This window comes from Coturnix japonica, unplaced genomic scaffold, assembly GCF_001577835.2.
Source record: "Coturnix japonica isolate 7356 unplaced genomic scaffold, Coturnix japonica 2.1 chrUnrandom769, whole genome shotgun sequence".
NCBI classification, from domain to species: Eukaryota; Metazoa; Chordata; class Aves; order Galliformes; family Phasianidae; genus Coturnix; species Coturnix japonica.
This window is the reverse complement of record NW_015440129.1, coordinates 4898-21742: the sequence shown is the minus strand read 5'-3', so window position 1 is coordinate 21742 and position 16845 is coordinate 4898. Positions and strand designations below refer to the sequence as shown.

Sequence of the window (16845 nt, the reverse complement as noted above, 5' to 3'; positions counted from 1 at the left end):
AGGCGTTCTGGATGCACCCGGGGGCCTCCGCCGACGCCTCTCTCCATCAGATGTGCGGTGCGGCGACGGAGGTGCGGGGCAGCAGGGGGTCGGCTCAGGCAGTCAGGGGATGCTGGCTGCCGCCATGAGCGGCAGTTGCAGACCCTGCTTCAGGAAACTGGGCTCTTTCCTAGCTCCCTGCTGGCCCCCCGGGAGGTCATGGCTGCTCTGTGCTGTTCTTGTGCTCTTTGGTCCCCTCTCCTGTGACTGCAGGCAGGCCCTGTTGTGCTGGGGGAACCCTCCAGAGCACTCGTCCTTCTGAAAAAGGCAACGAGCATCCCCAGAGCAGCAAGGATGTGCAGCCTTCCCACAGCTGCTGGGTGCAGACAGCACCGTTCAATACCTCTGTAAGCCCCAACTCACCAGAATGGCATGTTGAGGGAACTGTCCATTTCCACGTCGGTCCTCATGTCTGTTGCTGCTGGGTGCTCTTCTGGAAAAGGAAGGAAGAAAAATCCCATTGTGTGCGGGCAAGTGCAGCTACCCACTCAGCCACTCGGTGGCAGACAGCCCCCCCAGCAGCTCTGCTGCCCCAAACTCACCGCTGTGCTGACCACTTCAGCAGCTTGGTCAAAGTCGTTACTGTCGTCCAGGATGGGGCCGTGCTGGGACTTGGACTTCTGGGAAGGAAGAAAAATCCATTGCCCAGTGGCGCAATGCTGGCAGCTCTGCCCAACAGCTGGGAGCCACTGGTGCACAAGCCTGTCCAAGCTCCGTGCTGCCCCCCAACAACTGACCGTGGCTCGATCCATGCCAGCACACAACCAAGATAGAGTACACGAAGTCTGGCCCGCGTGTCCGTGAAGCAACGATAGCCTGCATGGCTGTTCGTTTGTTCCGTCCGCTGGCAAAAAGCGCCGAACAAGAAACCCGAACAATGAGGCAAATGCCGAGACCCCAGGCTTTCCCAGCAGGGCAGCCGGGTGCTGTGCAGCCCCCTGAATCACGCCTGAAAGTCGGCCTGATTGTGGCAGTGCTGCAGGTGAGCGGAGCCGTGTCGAGATGGGGGCAGGCGTGGGTGGGCGCTGGGTGCCCCTGGTCCTCCATGAGCAGCACGGCGTCTTGCAAGGGCTCCATGGGGCGGCTCCCAGTTCGGGCAGGGGCAGGGCACGGGAGCACTGCTGCTGCAGTGCCGCGTAACCTGAAAAGAAGTGTGGGGGCCGGGCGGCTGGAGGCGCCTGCCGCGCAGGCAGTGCCTGCGGGCTGTGGGGCTGTGCATGGGGCACGCCCAACCAAGCCCCATGGGCTGCTGGGAGGCAGCAAGCGTCCACGCAGCGGGGATTCCCCAGCAATGACAGGGGCATGGGGGGAGCAAGAGTGGGCAGCCCCCCAGGCAGCAGCTGCTGTGCTGCCTGTCCGCCAGACACCTGGTTACCCCAGGCCAGACAGAGGCCTGAGGCTGCCAGGTGCGGGTGCACTGGGGACAGGAGGGTGAGGTGGTACGGGCATCGGTCCGCGGACCTGTGGCTGGAGCATCCAGCGCGGCGTCCGGTGACACAGTGGTATGGGGGAAAACGTGGCGTCAGGCTGTCACAGGCACGTCAGCGCTCCTCGAGGGATTCTCTCTGTGGGGAAAGGCCAGAAGGGGCACTGGGCTGAGATCTGGGCTGCTGGGCTGCTGGGCTGAGATGTGGCTCACAAGGGTGGCATGTGGGGCTTCAGCTGGGATTCTGGCTTCGCTGGGCCAGCTGAAGCACGGGACAGGGGGAGCCTGCTCCTTTACCTGCCATGAGCAGCTGGAGAGTGGCCAGTAGGGAGCCCCTCCCCCACGGGGGTTTCTGTGACCTTGCGGCTCAGCCCCTTTCCCCAGGCTTGCCATGGTTCCAGTTGGTCAGACCCAAACATCTTCCCCCTCCCATCTTAGAACCTGACAGCGTGTTTGACCTGTTCTCCTGCTTTCCAACGGAGCTTGGGGAGAACACACAGCACGTGTCTTTGCTGCTCTTCCCTCTTGGCTGCTCCCTTTCTCAGCCAACCATCCAACCTGCAGCTCTTCTCCCTGAATCTTCTCCTCTACCTCTTCAGCTCTTCTGCTCATTTTTTGCTTTCTTGGGCATGCTCACTTCCTCTCGGTACAACGTCTACTCCTCTTCTGCTTTTCTTTCTCTACCGCATTCCTCTCCCGTTCTTCTCATCTGCTCTTTCCCACTTCACTGCCATCCTCTTTGCACCTCTCATGCTCTACTCTTCTTCTCTTCCGACCACTCTCTGCTCTTCTGCTCCAGCCCTTTTTCCTTCGTCTGCTCTTCTGCCTTCTCTTCCTCCCCTTCTGCTCTTTTTCTCTTTCTGCACTTTCACTGACGCTGTCCTCTCTTCCCGTCTTCCGTCCTTCTGCCGATGCGCCCATTCACTCTTCTCCTCTTCAGCCTCCCTTCCACTTGTGCCTTTCTGCCCTTACCTCTCATCCGCTCATCTCCCTTGCTGCTCTTCTGTTGTCGTGCGGTCTTCCTTACCTTCACCCTCTCCTTTTTTCTTCTGCTCTTCTCCTCTGTCTGCTCATCTCTCTTCCCATTGTTTTTGCTGCCTTTCCCTGCCTCCCCCGCTCCTTTTCTACGTCGCCCCTTTTGTCCGCTGACTCTTCTTCTTACCTGCCATCCTTTCTCCATTCCTCTCTTCTGCTCTTCTTAGTTCTGTTCTTACCGGTACCCCGCCTTTTCACCGGTCTTTTGCTTCTTCTCCTGCTCTGCTCAGCGTCAACTGCCTGCACTGTCAGCTCGTATGTCAGAATTAGTTTTGGGTGAGAAAGTTACCGGGGCATAAGATTTGTTGCATAGAAGCTGTCACGCGTGTGCCCGGAAATTGATCAAAAATATTGCAGCCCTCGGGAACCAGGACCACCAGGCGCTTGTTTCTCCAAAGGCCGCAGCAAAAACCTGTGTGTTAAAACTGTAAGCAACGTCCATGTGTGTCTCTGGGAACTATCTTTTTGAATGGGGGATTTCTGGAGTTGCCCAGGCGTTGGCTCGGCAGGAACTGAGGCTTATAATCGCTTGTGTCTTTGCAGGGGAAGCAGAGCAAGGAAGCGTCTGCAGTGAGGGACGCTCAGGATAAATCCTTATCCCTTGCAGCAGCAGCCTGTTTGTATTCCACGTGATGTCCGGTGGAAGAGAAGCCTGCTGTTCTGTGAGTCAGCCTGCCACACGGCAATAATGGTTGCTGGCCTCTTGGAAGTCTCTGAGGAGAGGTCTTTAGACAGTCTTTAGACAGATATTCGCTACATCTAGACAAGCAGTGCTGTAGCACCAGGGAAGTGAGATATCTCGTGTACAGCCAGTCTTCTCCACCAGCCTTACAGTGCCTTTCCGCAATGCCTCTAAATGCCTGTAGAAATGGGGGAGAGGTGAGGTGCAATTCCTGTGCATCCTGTGCCCACACAGCAGTGTCACCACGGAAGAGCTGGGAGCCCTGTGCTGTGTCCTGGATATGTTTTCCTTCCTTGGGTGGTAGTTCTGTGATGCTTTTGTGGTGCTCTGTGCATTGAGATCTACTGTGAAACTCTGCTGAACACAGATGTGTAGTGGACTCTTTCTTTTTTGGCTTATCAAATTGATACAGGGAGCAGTTGCTAATCCTTTTTCTTCTGGGTGATGGCGAGATGCATCCACGGGACAGGATGAGCTCTTTTCTTGCTGCAGCCACCCCAGCATCCAACTTGCCAGCTGTGCCTGTGCCCAAACTCATCTCGCTGATTCCCATGCCAGCAGAATGCATTGATGCCTGCCATGTCCTCCAGGCCGCTGCCTGCCGAGCCTTTCTGTCACGCGAATGCTGAACAGCAGTCTGGAAAAAGCAATCTGGGAAAAGTAAGTTCTTTGTACGTGAAAACTTTCCTTAGGTCCTTCTGATCTCGATATAACAAAAGTAGTCAAGTCCCAGTAGATCTTGTGTTTTCCTTTCACCAGAAGACGCTCTGCCACAGTCCCTCCTGCTGAACTTTTTAGAGGGTTAATTTAGTTTCATTGCTATGTTAAAGAAATGTCTGAAGTTGAAAGAAGTAAAGATTAATCCCCATTGAGAGTTTTAGTGTGTGAAGTATGTAGTGTGGGGAAGAAGGATTGGAGCATGGCATTGTTTTCAGCAGGATGCCGTACGATTTTGCTTTTTGTGTGGTTGCAGGCATAGATTGAGATGCACAAAGCTGTGTGGTATATTACCGCTGAACTGGATGATTGGTATTTGTTACTGCCTGGCGAAACACTTGGAAAGTTTCCTGCATTGGAAATGATTTAAAACATTATGCTTACCACTGCGTTTACTTTTTCAGCATCACAGGGGCCTAATGTATGTGTATCGTTCTTAGGAGTGAAACTGTTGATCAGATTAGCACAATCAGATAGCTGTCACCTCGTCATTTTCACAGTATTTCCTTGCTAGGAAGTGGCTACATTCTTGACTGCTGTTGCAAAATGCTTCAGTTGTACCAATTGTCCTTTTGGCACTTAGTTTTACGTAGCCAACAGCAGCATATGACATCGCAGGTTCTCCAAGAGCCTTAGTTGGTTTCTGTCGTTTATTTGACTAGATTATTCCGTGCAGAAGATGTTTGCTATCCATGAATCAAACAGTCAGGACCCGCCCTAAGATTCGCATCTTCAGAGGCACATTCTAAGTTTTTTTTCCCCCGGTACCCTATCTCATTTCTAAGATGGTGGAGCAAAGATGCTGTGACATATTCTCTCCTTTCTTCTCCAGGTTCCTAAACCAAAGTCAAAACTAATAAAAGCGGATGTGCTGGACAATACAAGCTGGAAGTGTTTGCTTGTGATTGAAAAAGCCAGTCTGGTAAGAAGACTTAATCATAAAAAAAGTTTTATAGGTCTCTTTTAATCATATGAACTGGAAGAGTTAAGTGGCTTGATTCCCAACATTATGGAGCAAGAGCAGCCCACTGTTGGGGTTGTCCTTCATTATGTTCAGTGTTTTTATGTGAAATCCCGATTGTTGTTTGCTTTCTAGGTCATCTGTGTTTGCTGAACTTAACGCCATGGCAAGGAAGATTCTTGAAAGAAAACTGTGGAATCTTTTGCCAACACAGTGCGGTTACTGAAGTTGTTTGAATGCCTCTCTGGAGGGCAGCTTCTCGAGAGAGTGTCTTTCCTTGGCACAGATGAGAATGCGGCAATGTCAGTACACTCAGACAATGCAAGAAGAACTTTCTAAATATGATATTGGTGAAGGGTCGTTTACTTGCTAAAACTCAGCTGGCACATGGCTGTTTCAGAGGAGCTTTTGTAACCTGTCCTTCCTTTTGCCAACCAACGATGATGGGCTGTAAACCAGCTGTTCAGCGTAGGCCTTCACCCAGTAACAAAGCACGGTGATGTGCATGAAGCTCACCTGATGCTTGTGCTGGGAAATTGGTATTGTCATGCCAGGTTCTGAAGAATTTCTCACGTACTTCCTGCTTCCACGGTGCTGTCTCCTTGTCTGTTCTGATTCATGTTCAATTGCAGCTGTCTGTTAAGCCTTTTGTGTCTGAACACTAGAAAGTGTTCAGAGGAAGCCACATATAGCTTTTTTGTAACACACAAGTACAGTTTCCAAGCCATAGCATACAGTAATTTCGGAATGAATTAGCTGAGGACCTCCGAAAATGTGGACACGCTCTGGCACTTTATGCCAACAACTCGACCGAACCATCTAAAGAAAATCGACCACAGAAACAGCTTCTATCTCAGGCTAGCTGTACGCATTTCCAGCATAAGGCTGCTATTGAAAGATTACACTCTAAAATCATCCACACTACACACACATCTAGTGACCGACATAAAACGCTAAGAGCATGGCCCACTCTTCTCAGTTATAATGATGAGAAATAAAAGAACATATGTATAGAACTATGAAAACGTCAAATAGTTAATACTGCTAACTGACAAGCATCTCTGAGAGGTTTGTTTGCTTGTATTACTTTGTACTGTGTATTTAAAACAAGCTAACAAAAAAAAAAAGACCCCAAAACAACAGCACCCAAAGGCTTGTGCTTCTTATACACAGGGTAAAAATTTCCCTTGTTAGAAAATATGTTCAAAAGCAGTGTATGCATAAAATAAAAACAAAACTGAATTCAAATCAGAAATCAAGCACTCAGGATATTTTGTTTGCTGAGGATGGTAGATCTCTTGAGCTTAAAAGACTTAGAAAAACTTAGAAAAATCAGCTTAACCTGATACCTTGAAATGGAGAGTTTAAAGGTTTAAAATTTTCATGTGCTTTCTTGGAGATGTTCTCTCTGTTTTTGGCTTTGACATAACAAGGGGATGTATCCATATGCTTACCTTGTGCGCTTCTTTGAAGTCATTATTGCTCCTTTAAAAGTTATTTGTGTAATAGAAACAGATATAGAAATCATTTGGATAGGGTTTGTATGGGAAATCACAGCGTGAACCTCTGATTAATCAGCTGAGACAAGTGTCGGGTCAGCTGTGGGAGCACAGGTGAGAGTAATTTAGCCTGTGCTCCCGTAAGGGGTGGAGCCTCCGACTCCAGCTTCCTCTAGAGCTCATTTAAGGGCTGACCACCACCAAGGCAGCATCTCTTGGAGGTTGCTCCTTGGTTGAGGTTGCCCCATTTTTTCCAGCCAAGGCACTGATATCAGTGAGTTTTCCTTTACAAATAACCTATTGAATATTTGCCATCATTTTGTTACCATCTTCATATCATTCAACCTTACAGAGTTACATCTTCTTTTCAAACTGCTTTTAACAGGTGGGAAGAGTTTGCCAGGAAGCTCCCTGGATGGGAGAAATCTTCAGAGCTTCTTACTTCTCTTGCCATGAAACCCAGTATTGATCATTTGCTGGTCTCCCTCACTAGGACATAGATACTAACTTCTTACTGCTCTGATTTTCCATAGGTGTTGTTCGAATGCACATCGGTGGTCTCCAGCACTTTGTATGGCTTGGTTTGCAGTGGAACTCTGTGTCAGTGTTACCCCCAGTGAGGCAATTGAAAAAACAACTTTTTCACTTGCCCCAAGAGACATCAAGACTTGAGATCGATGCTCCTGAATACATCTTCCTGTTGGTCCTTGAAGTAAGTACACTTTCCAAGATATTAATTGCATTTCAATGCTATTTTTTCCTAATTCTTTTATTTATTTTTGTACCTAATATTTTATTATTGATGTTGTTTATTTATTTTTTTCTAAAACAGGTATTTCTACTCGGGGTGGTATTCACTAGCAAGTTAGAACTGCATGAGGAGTTTAAGACTCAGAATGAAACGCATCAGCCTCCTTTCTTACCTTTGCTGCTGTGCAAACAGTACTATACTGAGAATCAGAGATCCTGGTGGGATGCTGCGTGTACTCTTATGCGGAAAATAAACACGTAAGAATTCTTCAGTTTGGGAATGTCTGAAACAAGCCTTTAGACAGCTTCTGAATTGATTCCCGTAGACTGTGTAAATCTAGTTTGTTTTGGCTGTGAATGTTTTGTTGCAGCAGGGGTTTGAGACACATAGGAGCTTTGTAAAAATGGGCTTTATGTTTCTAGTAGAGCATTTCTAAATAGGTGCGAGGTTAGAACCAAAGTTCTAAGTTGTTATTTTCATTAAATAATATTTCATTAAATATTACTGGGAAAAAAAAATCTGATTAGTTTGGAAACCATCAGAAAGAACAAAAATATTCCTGAACTGACTGATCCTCTCTTCAGACATTTCCGTAAAGTGAACGTTCAGGTGCAGATTGAATTGAATTACAAGCATTTGGTTGTGGCCTAACCCGGAAGATGGCTAAGCATGATGTGCTACTGTACAGAACACCCCTTTGGCCAGTTTAAGTCAGCTGTCCTAATTCTGTTCTCTCCCAGCTCCTTGGATCCTTAGCTGAGAATGGCTTTGGTTCTGTACCACTTTCTTAGCAGGAACGACAAAGATCGGTGTGTTATCAACATTGCTATTCTCCTATAACCAACACATCAGATCATACCAGACACACTGAAGGAAACAGTGAACTCCCTAAGCACCAGCTTTCTTGGGAATGTGTTTTCTTGTCTTAGAGGAAAACGAGTAATGTCATTAACCTCCTCCACATGATTACTTCCAGGATGCTCTAGCTGTTTCAAGTATCCATGTGTATGTCAGATATGACTGTCTTTTGCTTTGGTTGTAGGTCTTCCAGCCTATGAAGAAGAGGCATCTATAGCATTTGCAGTGATGGATGCAGTTGAAGGCGAAACTGATGATGCTTTCCGAGCACTTGAAGCTATGAAGAATGTGGTTTCATCCTGGAATCTTGCTGAGGTTGAGTCCTAACTTGCATTACCCCAAATGCTTTTTTGTTCCTTGCATTCCAAATTGACTTTTTTTGTCCTTGCATTCCAACTGCTTCTTATTAATCTAAATGCTGTTGCTTAGCTTTGCAAAGGAAGGCAGGGGAGACTGTAAACTGATGATGTGTTGCCAGAAGAGCGAGAAGAACACAAAACCTATCTTCTGAGAATAAAGCACTACCTATCAAAGATAATTGATGAATGGAGAACATGAAGAGAAATAGGAGGAGGATCTTCCCTCTGGAAGGATCTCTCAAGCTGCAGAATCAGAAGTAAAACATTCCATTCTATTATCTAAAACATTATTGTTCTCACCAACTGACAGCTACAAGGTATATTAGCCATATGATTCAGGGAAATGTTACGTTTGACTAAACAACTCAAAGTTCAGTACATCTTCTTTGTTTTCCAGTTTTCTTCTAAAACTCTCCCTCAGTTGGCAGAAGATGCCCAGTCTTTACTTCAAATGCTCTGTCAGCAAGTGGAGGCTTGAAAGGTAAACAGCTTTGTCACTATATTCAATGCAGAAGAGTAGATCTTTTTGTTATGGTAGGTACTTGGTGATCCTAGCGTTGGACAGACTTTCTTACTGGACTGCTGCATCACTCAGTGAAAACATCTGCTCTAAACATCTGAAACCAAGTGCGAGAGTAAAACTTGTTGCCTATAAACTCTGACTGGGACTCAGAGATGTGAAGGGAACCTTTCCAAGGACTGTGTGAACAGAAAGAGTCCCGCTTTCATCAGCGTGGCCATCTCCTCTGGTTCTGGGCTTTTTCTGGCCTTGGAGAACAGACTCAGTGTTCTGTACAGCGTGGGCAGATCTTGAATTATTCCAGCAGTTAACTCCTGAATTTTTTTTCAGACTCTCAGTGGAGTTTTATACAGCGAGACTGTAGGGATCATTGCTTAGATTTCCTTCAAGTACCTATGGAATACCTGTACATTCTCTTAATTGAAACACTGTCTTTAACAGAATGAAATTTGAGAAATGAAATGTAATAACTCCAATGTGAGTGTATCATCTCACCAGTGGCCTGCTAAAAGCTGTGGAACAGATGCTGTGTCAGATCGTACTCAGAGAGTGGAAAATCTTCATCAAGCTCCCTTAACAGGTAGGTTGTTGCTGTTCCAAAGAAAGCAACTGCAAATTTTCATGCCAAAGCCCAAATCCAGCTATGTGGGAAACACACGGCCCCCATTACAGGGATGTGCTGCAAGTTTCAAAACCAGCCATAATATTGCACAAGAGAGATTTGGGTCTGGCTTTGCTAAATAGGAAGGTCAGTGCGGCTGTAAGATCTGATTGGTGAGGAAAGAACCCACTGCCTCCTAACCTGTTGCCTGCCAGAATCCAAGCTTGAGATGCTAGATGCCTTGGTTTGAAGGATAGTGGAGTAACGTGAGAGGGTCACGTTTTGCCATGTTGCTCCTCATAGAGGATCCTCCTTGGAGAAGGAGGAGTCATGCTTAATTGAATGGAGGTAGGACTGGGAATTGATTCTCAGCAGCTGGAGATAAGACTTTCTGCAGTGCTTTTCTCTTTGGTAGAATCAGTTGCCTATAGACAAGTTGCTGTCTGCTTCTGTTCTGAAGCACTAATGGACCAAAGCATTGGGCTGCTCTGACAAAACATGCCTCAAACTGCTAGACACGAGCTGGACTGTAAATCCATAGTATGCTTTCTGTCACTTGGTCTCTTTAGTTGCTGACTCTATCTCTGGGGTCTTACTGACAGCAGGACTGTGTTCAGGATGGCTTTTTGGTGCACACGCTGCAGACAGAGGCTGCACGGGCTGCTGCCTCTTCACACGGTGCCACTTCTGCACTGAAGGCATTTGCTGTTGGTCAGTTTGTTCACCTGACAGTGTCATCTAGCAGGTGCCCACAAATACTGTTGCCTTCAGTGTGTCGTATAATGCTTGATGAGATGTACTCCACTTCAGGAGGACGGCACTCGGTGGTTTGTAGGTGCAGTCAATGCCACGCCATTCCTAGTTCTACCTGAGTTGTGCACCATGTGCCCAGAACCAACCCAGTTATTCCGGTTGCATATAAAGCCCTGAAAAGCCATCAGTCACCAGTCTATTTGTTCTGCCCAACATCTGTGCAGCCATTTAAAAACCCTTTTCTTTTGCAGGTCCCTTGCAGCCCGTCCTGGCAGCCTGCAGTAACAAAGCAAGGTGGCACAGCGATGGAAAAAGGACTCGTTACTGGACATTCAAAATACAGAGAAGCTCCTGTTGTACTGCAACACCTCTCTGATATAAGGTAATCCCTTCTTGCCATTATTCTGTTGGTTCTTGTAGAGATCAGTACACATGGGAACTTTTCTCTTTGTCCTTTGTCAAAAGCTCTGCTTTGCTGTTTGCTTGCTCCAGTGCAGACAATGCTGGACGTTCTTTGCTGGCAGTTACCTGTCTGTGACAAACATTTTCCTTGGTAAAGACCTCGGGACACTTAATGCTGCATGTGACAATGGACACCGGCCAACCTGACATTTTCCAGATAGATAACGAGTTACAGCCATGAGGCAGTCCAGGCTTTGGGGGGATTGTTAACCTTTAGAAAAGAGGTTTCCATTGCAGCCAATCCATCACCAGTATGCAACAGGGATCTTTACTGCGTCAGTGGAAGAGTGCTGCTGGCTTTCATGGGGGCGTTACTTAATGGGATTGTTTGGTTTCCCAAAGCAGACATACGAGCTCAGCCATTGTTTCCCTTATAGTTCCTTATTTCCAGAGCTCTGGGATTTGTTGGGATTTCTTAGGAACAAATCTGAACTCTGGGAAAGTGGTGTTTTCTTGTGAAATACCTTGGTCTGAATCACAGCTCTCATTGGAAGTAAACTAAAGTTAGCTCAGAAATCCAGATTGTTTGAAATAAAGAGGATCCTACAGCCAGTGCCGTGAATCTTTTTAACTGGGCTCTGAAAAACTCCTGGAAGTGAATTCTTTCTTGTTATCACTGGCTTTGTAGCAGCCGTTTTTACATTTGCCTCAATATCATTCTGGGTTTTCTGAGTGTGTCCCGTTCCTGAAATCTCACTTCTCCTTGGGGAAATCCCCTCACAACCTTTCCTGCAGATTCCACTATACAATGTCTCAATAGCACTTAGTCAAGTGAAAGTGCAGTACCTGATGATTTTTGCCAAGATTTTTCTGGCTTGTAACCTTGGGAACTTTCTGCCGGGAGACAGAATACACCAAACTCCTGAAGTAATGCAAGTTTTTCCTCATAAAATAAGCCATTTCTGTAAATTCTTTCCTGTGTTGCTGTAACTCTCCAATTTTCAGTGATCACATGTCAACTGTTTTATGCAAAATCTTTTTCAGAGACAATAAGGAGATGAATTGTTTCAGCTCCATGAACCGACTGCAGATCTGCAGAAGACGTCAGACCCAGTGAATTCTTCCATCTGTTCCAACCTGAGTTCCATCGTGTTTATAAATCTGGAGCAGAGCAGAGTGGCACTCGTGCTGCCCTGCAGACACAGCTCACTAGCAGCATCTGCCAAACACTGCCAACATCACTGCCCAAACTGCTGCACCACAGGTGGAGGTTACTGCCAGATATACATTGTTCGGAACACCAGAGCCAATACAAAACTTATTTTAATGTGAGTTTGGAATTTATATTTCCCAATCAATCCCCATCTGGCCTCTAAGTTAAGATGGGGGAGGTGCCATCCCCAGCCCTGCACAGCAGCCTCCACAGCTCACACGGTGATCACCCATCCGCTGCACATGGTGTCGAGTGACGTCAGTGTTCATTCCCAGAACATAGTGCTTTTTAAAGTGCAATATGCAGGAAATCCTGGTTAGGAGAAGCATCCAGAATGTCAGAGGATGGTCCGAGTGGAACAGTTCAGATGTTTGCTCTATGATCTCTTGTCTTCAAGCTTCTTCTAGGAAGGCTGTAGCATTACGAACAGAAATACATTACCCTTTGATTACACTTTGCATGCCACATGCACTCTGTTAAGTTTTAACATATCAAGCACTAAGTGTTGTTGCAGTGCCATTTGCAATGCTTGTTGCACTTGTGAGTTTAATTCTTCAAAAGCATGTCTAGTCCAATTTGACAACATGTGGACTTGCCAGGTGGTGTTTTCAAAGATGACTTTATGTTTTGCCAGGACAATTTATAGAGCAAATATGTTCTCTAATATCGTAGAGATTCTCGGTCCAGCAGTCAGCTCTGAACTGAGCTGAACACTCGATTTGGGCAGCACTATCACTATACCACGCTACAACTCTGAACATTGCTCCAAGGCTAAATACAAATAGAATTTTCCATTTGAGCATCTCCAAGGCAATCCAAATGGTTCAGGATAAAGACTGATTTGGCCAGTTTCAGGTATTGATATAGTCTATAGAAATTTCAGAGAACAGAGTGCGTAGGGCACCCCACCTATAAAATTACAAGAGGGTGACCCCAGCACATTCACATCTCTTATCAAACTTAGACACTTTCCAACAACCGTGTTCCCAATGGGCCTCCTGGACTGGTGTTACAATCAATGACTCCATGACACTACATCACGTTGCAAAGGGCTTTATGATGGGTTTCTTCTGTGACCACATCTAACTGATAGCAGATAGGTCCCTTGATTCAAATCCCAGTTTGTTAGGAAGTTGGAGATACCATGGATAGTTACACGTCAGTCATCATCAGGTGGATAAAAGCAAGGAATGAAGGTGTCAAAAGGAATGGTACCACAGTGCAGGGAGTGCTGGTGAGCCAGGACGACCTGTACAAACTGTGTTAACCCCAGTGTGAAGTTGAACCGTTCTCAGGACTGACATCACCACCCACAGCCACCCAGAGATAATATTGTTAAGAAGCACGCAGGCCAAGCTCTGGGAAGCAATTACGGCAAAGCCAGCTGCCAAGGGTTAATGCTTATCAAGTGATTCCAGTGAAAGATCGGAGTCTGGATTGGTTGGGGAGGGAAGGATTTGTTGTTGTTGTTGTTTGTTTCCTTTCATCTTTGTGTGTGTTTCCATCTGTTTGGTTTTTAAATACTCCTTAGTTTCTTTAAAAAATAATTAAAACAATTCCAAATAAGCGTGGCACCATTGAACTTATAACTCCAGATGAGCTTGATAATACTGACAAATTCCGCCGCAAAAACACATCTACCTCTCACACGTGGAATCTATGAGCAGAATCTAGCACAGAAGGCCACTGCCCCGCCCTCCACTATGAGCTGGGCCAGAAGGCCTCACTGTCCAATAGCTGAAGGCCACTGCCCCGCCCTCCACTATGAGCTGGGCCAGCACACAGCACAGAAGGTGCTGGCGCAGCACCCCCAAGGCATTCACTGTCTGCACACCCTTGCGACAGGGACGAGAGGCAGTGGGCGCTACGGGGTCAGGGGCAGCTGTCCTTGCAGACCCACGAGTGAGAGCAGAGCGATTGTTGGTGGCCTTTGGCCAGAGCTTTTGGAGGCCGAAGGTCTCTTCAGCTTCAGATCTTGCCATGGCCGTGCTGCGAGGCAGTGCGGGACGGGGACAAGGCAAGTGCAGCCGGCCTCTCCCGCCGGGGCCCGGCACAGCCCCCAGCCTGCGCTGCGCAGCAGGAGGAGAAGAGCTGGGAGCTGGAGGTGCTGCAGGCCCAGCTGGAGGGCGAGCGGCTCCACTGCCAGGAGCTGCAGCGCCGCTGGGCTGCCGAGAGATGTGAGCTGCAGGAGGCGGCAGAGCGGGAGCGGCAGCTGCTGGCCGACCAACTGCATTGTGCCTGGGAGAAGCAGCAGGCCCAGGAAGAGCAGCAGCTGAAGGAGTGGGAGCAGCGGCAGCGGGCGACGGGGACCCGGCAGCTGCTGCTCTGGAAGGAGGCCGAGCTGCGCGCCACAAAGGAGCTGCTGCAGCGGGAGTGCGATGCAGCCCTGCGCCAGGCTCGGGAGCTGCAGCAGCAGCTGGCCAAGGTGCTGAGGAACCCCCCCAGCAGCGAGGCGGCCCATGCCCAGCTGCAGGACGTCCTCAGCAAGCTGCGCTGGGAGACGGATGGGGAGCAGCCCGCCTGCATCCGCCACCTCCAGCATCAGCTGGAGCTGGAGAGGAGGCTCTTCAACCAGTACATCGTGGGGAGCTGGGCAGACGTGCTCCGTAACGGAATGTCCTGCTCCCAGGACGGAGAAGGAGCTCTGCGCCGCCACTGTGCAGAGCAGGGCTCCAGTCGACCGGCCATGAAGGACGCTCACGTCCAGGTGAGATGACACACTGAGAGAGTGGGGATTGTTCAGCCTGGGGAGGGAGGGGAGGCTCCGCGGACACCACTGGAGGCACCTCTGGGCAACGTGAGCTAGTGGAAGCTGTCCCTGCCCTTGGCATGGGCTTGGAACGGGAGAGTCTTGAAGGCCCCTTCCTACACAGACCATTCTGTTATGGTATGATTTTCTGGTTCTAGGTGCCAGAGACAGCCAAGGAAGACCTGGGGCTCCCTGGAAGCCGGCCCTCACCCCGCCGGGGCCCGGCACAGCCCCCCGCCTGCCCTGCGCAGCGGGAGGAGAAGAGGCAGGAGCTGAAGGCACTGCAGGCCCAGCTGGAGGGTGAGCGGCTCCGCTCCCAGGAGCTGCAGCGCCGCTGCGCTGCTGAGAGACGTGAGCGGCAGGAGGCGGCAGAGCGGGAGCGGCAGCTGCTGGCCGACAAACTGCGCTCCAAGTGGGAGCGGGTGCGGGTGTCAAAGCTGCAGCGCCTGCGGGAGCAGAGCCTGAGGCAGTGGGAAGCAGAGATTCGCCAACTGCTGCGGGAGAAGGAGGCCCAGCTGCGCCAGATGACGGAGCTGCTGCAGAAGCGGCGCAACGACACCATCCGCCACGCATGGCATCTGCAGCGGCAGCTGGCGGAGGCGCTGCTGAGGAGCGGCAGCAGCAGAGCGGACCGCAGAATGCAGCAGCAAGTCCAGCGGCAGCTCTGCTGGAAGTCCCGTGGAGAGCAGGCCGTGGAGAGCAGCGCCTCAGTGTGAGCTGCAGGAGCAGAGAAAGGCGCTTCCTGCACTACATCCTGGAGCACGTGGAGGGGCAGCCACCCGCCTCCTGCAGCGGGGCCAGGGCCTGCCGTCGGCTGTAGCAGAGGTGGGTGTTCAGGCTGCAGAGCACAAGAGGCCCTGAGCAACCTGGAGAGGCAGTGCCAGGCCCTGAAGGCCCAGAACCACCCTGAAGCCCAGAAGCGTGCCAGAAGCTGCAGAGTGTCCAGCAGGCTGACATCAAACTTGGAGCACTCGGCAAGCGTCTGGAGGAAAACTGCACACAGCTCCAGGAGATGGGGACAAAGCTGAGGCCGCACGGAAATCCCAAACGGGAATGCTCCAACCCCCAGGAAAAGCTGGGGGAGCCGAACGTTTGGACAGCGGCAGTCTGCATCATGCATTGTCGCAGACCATCACCACCAATACGAAGATTCATAGCTCGTCACAGCTACAATCCTTTTGAGGGCCCGAATGAGGACCCAGAAAACGAGCTTCCACTGACAGCTGGACAATACGTTTACATCTGTGGAGACATGGATGAGGATGGCTGGTTTCTGGGAGAGCTGACAGACGGCACAAGAGGACTGGTTCCTTCCAATCTGGTGGAAGAAGTTTCAGATGATGAGCTGGATACCACCGTGCCTCCAGGGCTTCGTGATCTCCTGCTGGATACCGATGACGAAGAGAGACCAGGCAGCAGGAGAGGGGCAGAAAGTGATGGTCACCATCCAGAAATCTGTGCCTGTGTGTGGCTTAGCCTGGGGGACGCCGAGATTCCTCTCCATAAGACAGCAACATCCCATCAAGATTCCACCTTTCTGGATGAAGGCTACCTCCTGCTCCACTTGATGTTCAAGTGGAGTGTGGTCCATCAGCAGGAAGACCTTAAAAATTCATCCCTTGTAAGACTGAGAATTTATTACATTTGGACTGGATTAAAAAAAAAAAAACCAAAAAAATTCACAAAATACACCAAAACAACAACAACAAATATTATATATTATATAATATATATATAGTATATAATTATGTACTATATACTATATATTATATGTATAATATATAATATATATTATATATATTATAATATTCTAAAAAAAATAAAAATAACCAAACCCAAAAAGTGTGTCCAGTCTTCTTGTTTTTAGACAGTCTGCTTTTGTAAAGGTACAAGGAAAGGTAGAGGCTGAGGAAAGCCTCCAAAGTCTTTCTCAAGCGCTCTACCTACAAGTATTAGAATCGAGAGAGAAAGGAATCATCACTGCTTGCCTCTGTTCTTTGGGACACCTGAAGTACCTTGGAAGGCCACACTTCCTGAGCCCTACAGACAGTCTGTCCCAAAGCAGCTGTTTGATCATTTCCATTGGGTGACAATGCATAGCGCTTGCATCGTCTGCAGGCACGGACTCAGATGCAAATCCACATCCTTAACTGTAGGTCCGTACATCCTTTATATACATGCTCCAGCTCCCCCTTGAAATTTTCTTTCTGAGTGTGAGTGTCAGAAGACATTAATGTGCTCTGGACTCTGTGGGAAGAGGGTGTGCAAGGACGCGGTGGT

General features: G+C 48.8%; 1 protein-coding gene and 2 long non-coding RNA genes across 4 annotated transcripts; all 3 read left to right on the top strand.

Annotated features, from left to right (window-relative positions):
* The first annotated feature begins 5177 nt into the window (after positions 1 to 5177).
* Positions 5178 to 8330, top strand: LOC107307675. Of its 2 annotated transcripts, none has more exons than XR_001552474.1 (4): positions 5178 to 5210; positions 6893 to 7071; positions 7192 to 7367; positions 8153 to 8330. It is a non-coding gene; the product is annotated as an uncharacterized LOC107307675 (long non-coding RNA). The 2 variants fall into 2 exon arrangements; XR_001552475.2 differs by lacking the exon at positions 5178 to 5210 and adding an exon at positions 6542 to 6633.
* Positions 8331 to 8349: 19 nt separating this feature from the next.
* Positions 8350 to 10562, top strand: LOC107307674. Its single transcript, XR_001552473.2, has 4 exons — positions 8350 to 8644; positions 8725 to 8808; positions 9289 to 9427; positions 10453 to 10562. It is a non-coding gene; the product is annotated as an uncharacterized LOC107307674 (long non-coding RNA).
* A 2398-nt stretch (positions 10563 to 12960) lies between these two features.
* On the top strand, positions 12961 to 16234 carry LOC107307673 (trichohyalin-like). The gene is made up of 3 exons (XM_015851195.2): positions 12961 to 13027; positions 13724 to 14523; positions 14724 to 16234. Exons 1-3 carry the CDS (start codon positions 12961 to 12963, stop codon positions 15279 to 15281), a joined length of 1425 nt encoding a protein of 474 aa, XP_015706681.1. The 3' UTR covers positions 15282 to 16234.
* Positions 16235 to 16845: the final 611 nt, after the last annotated feature.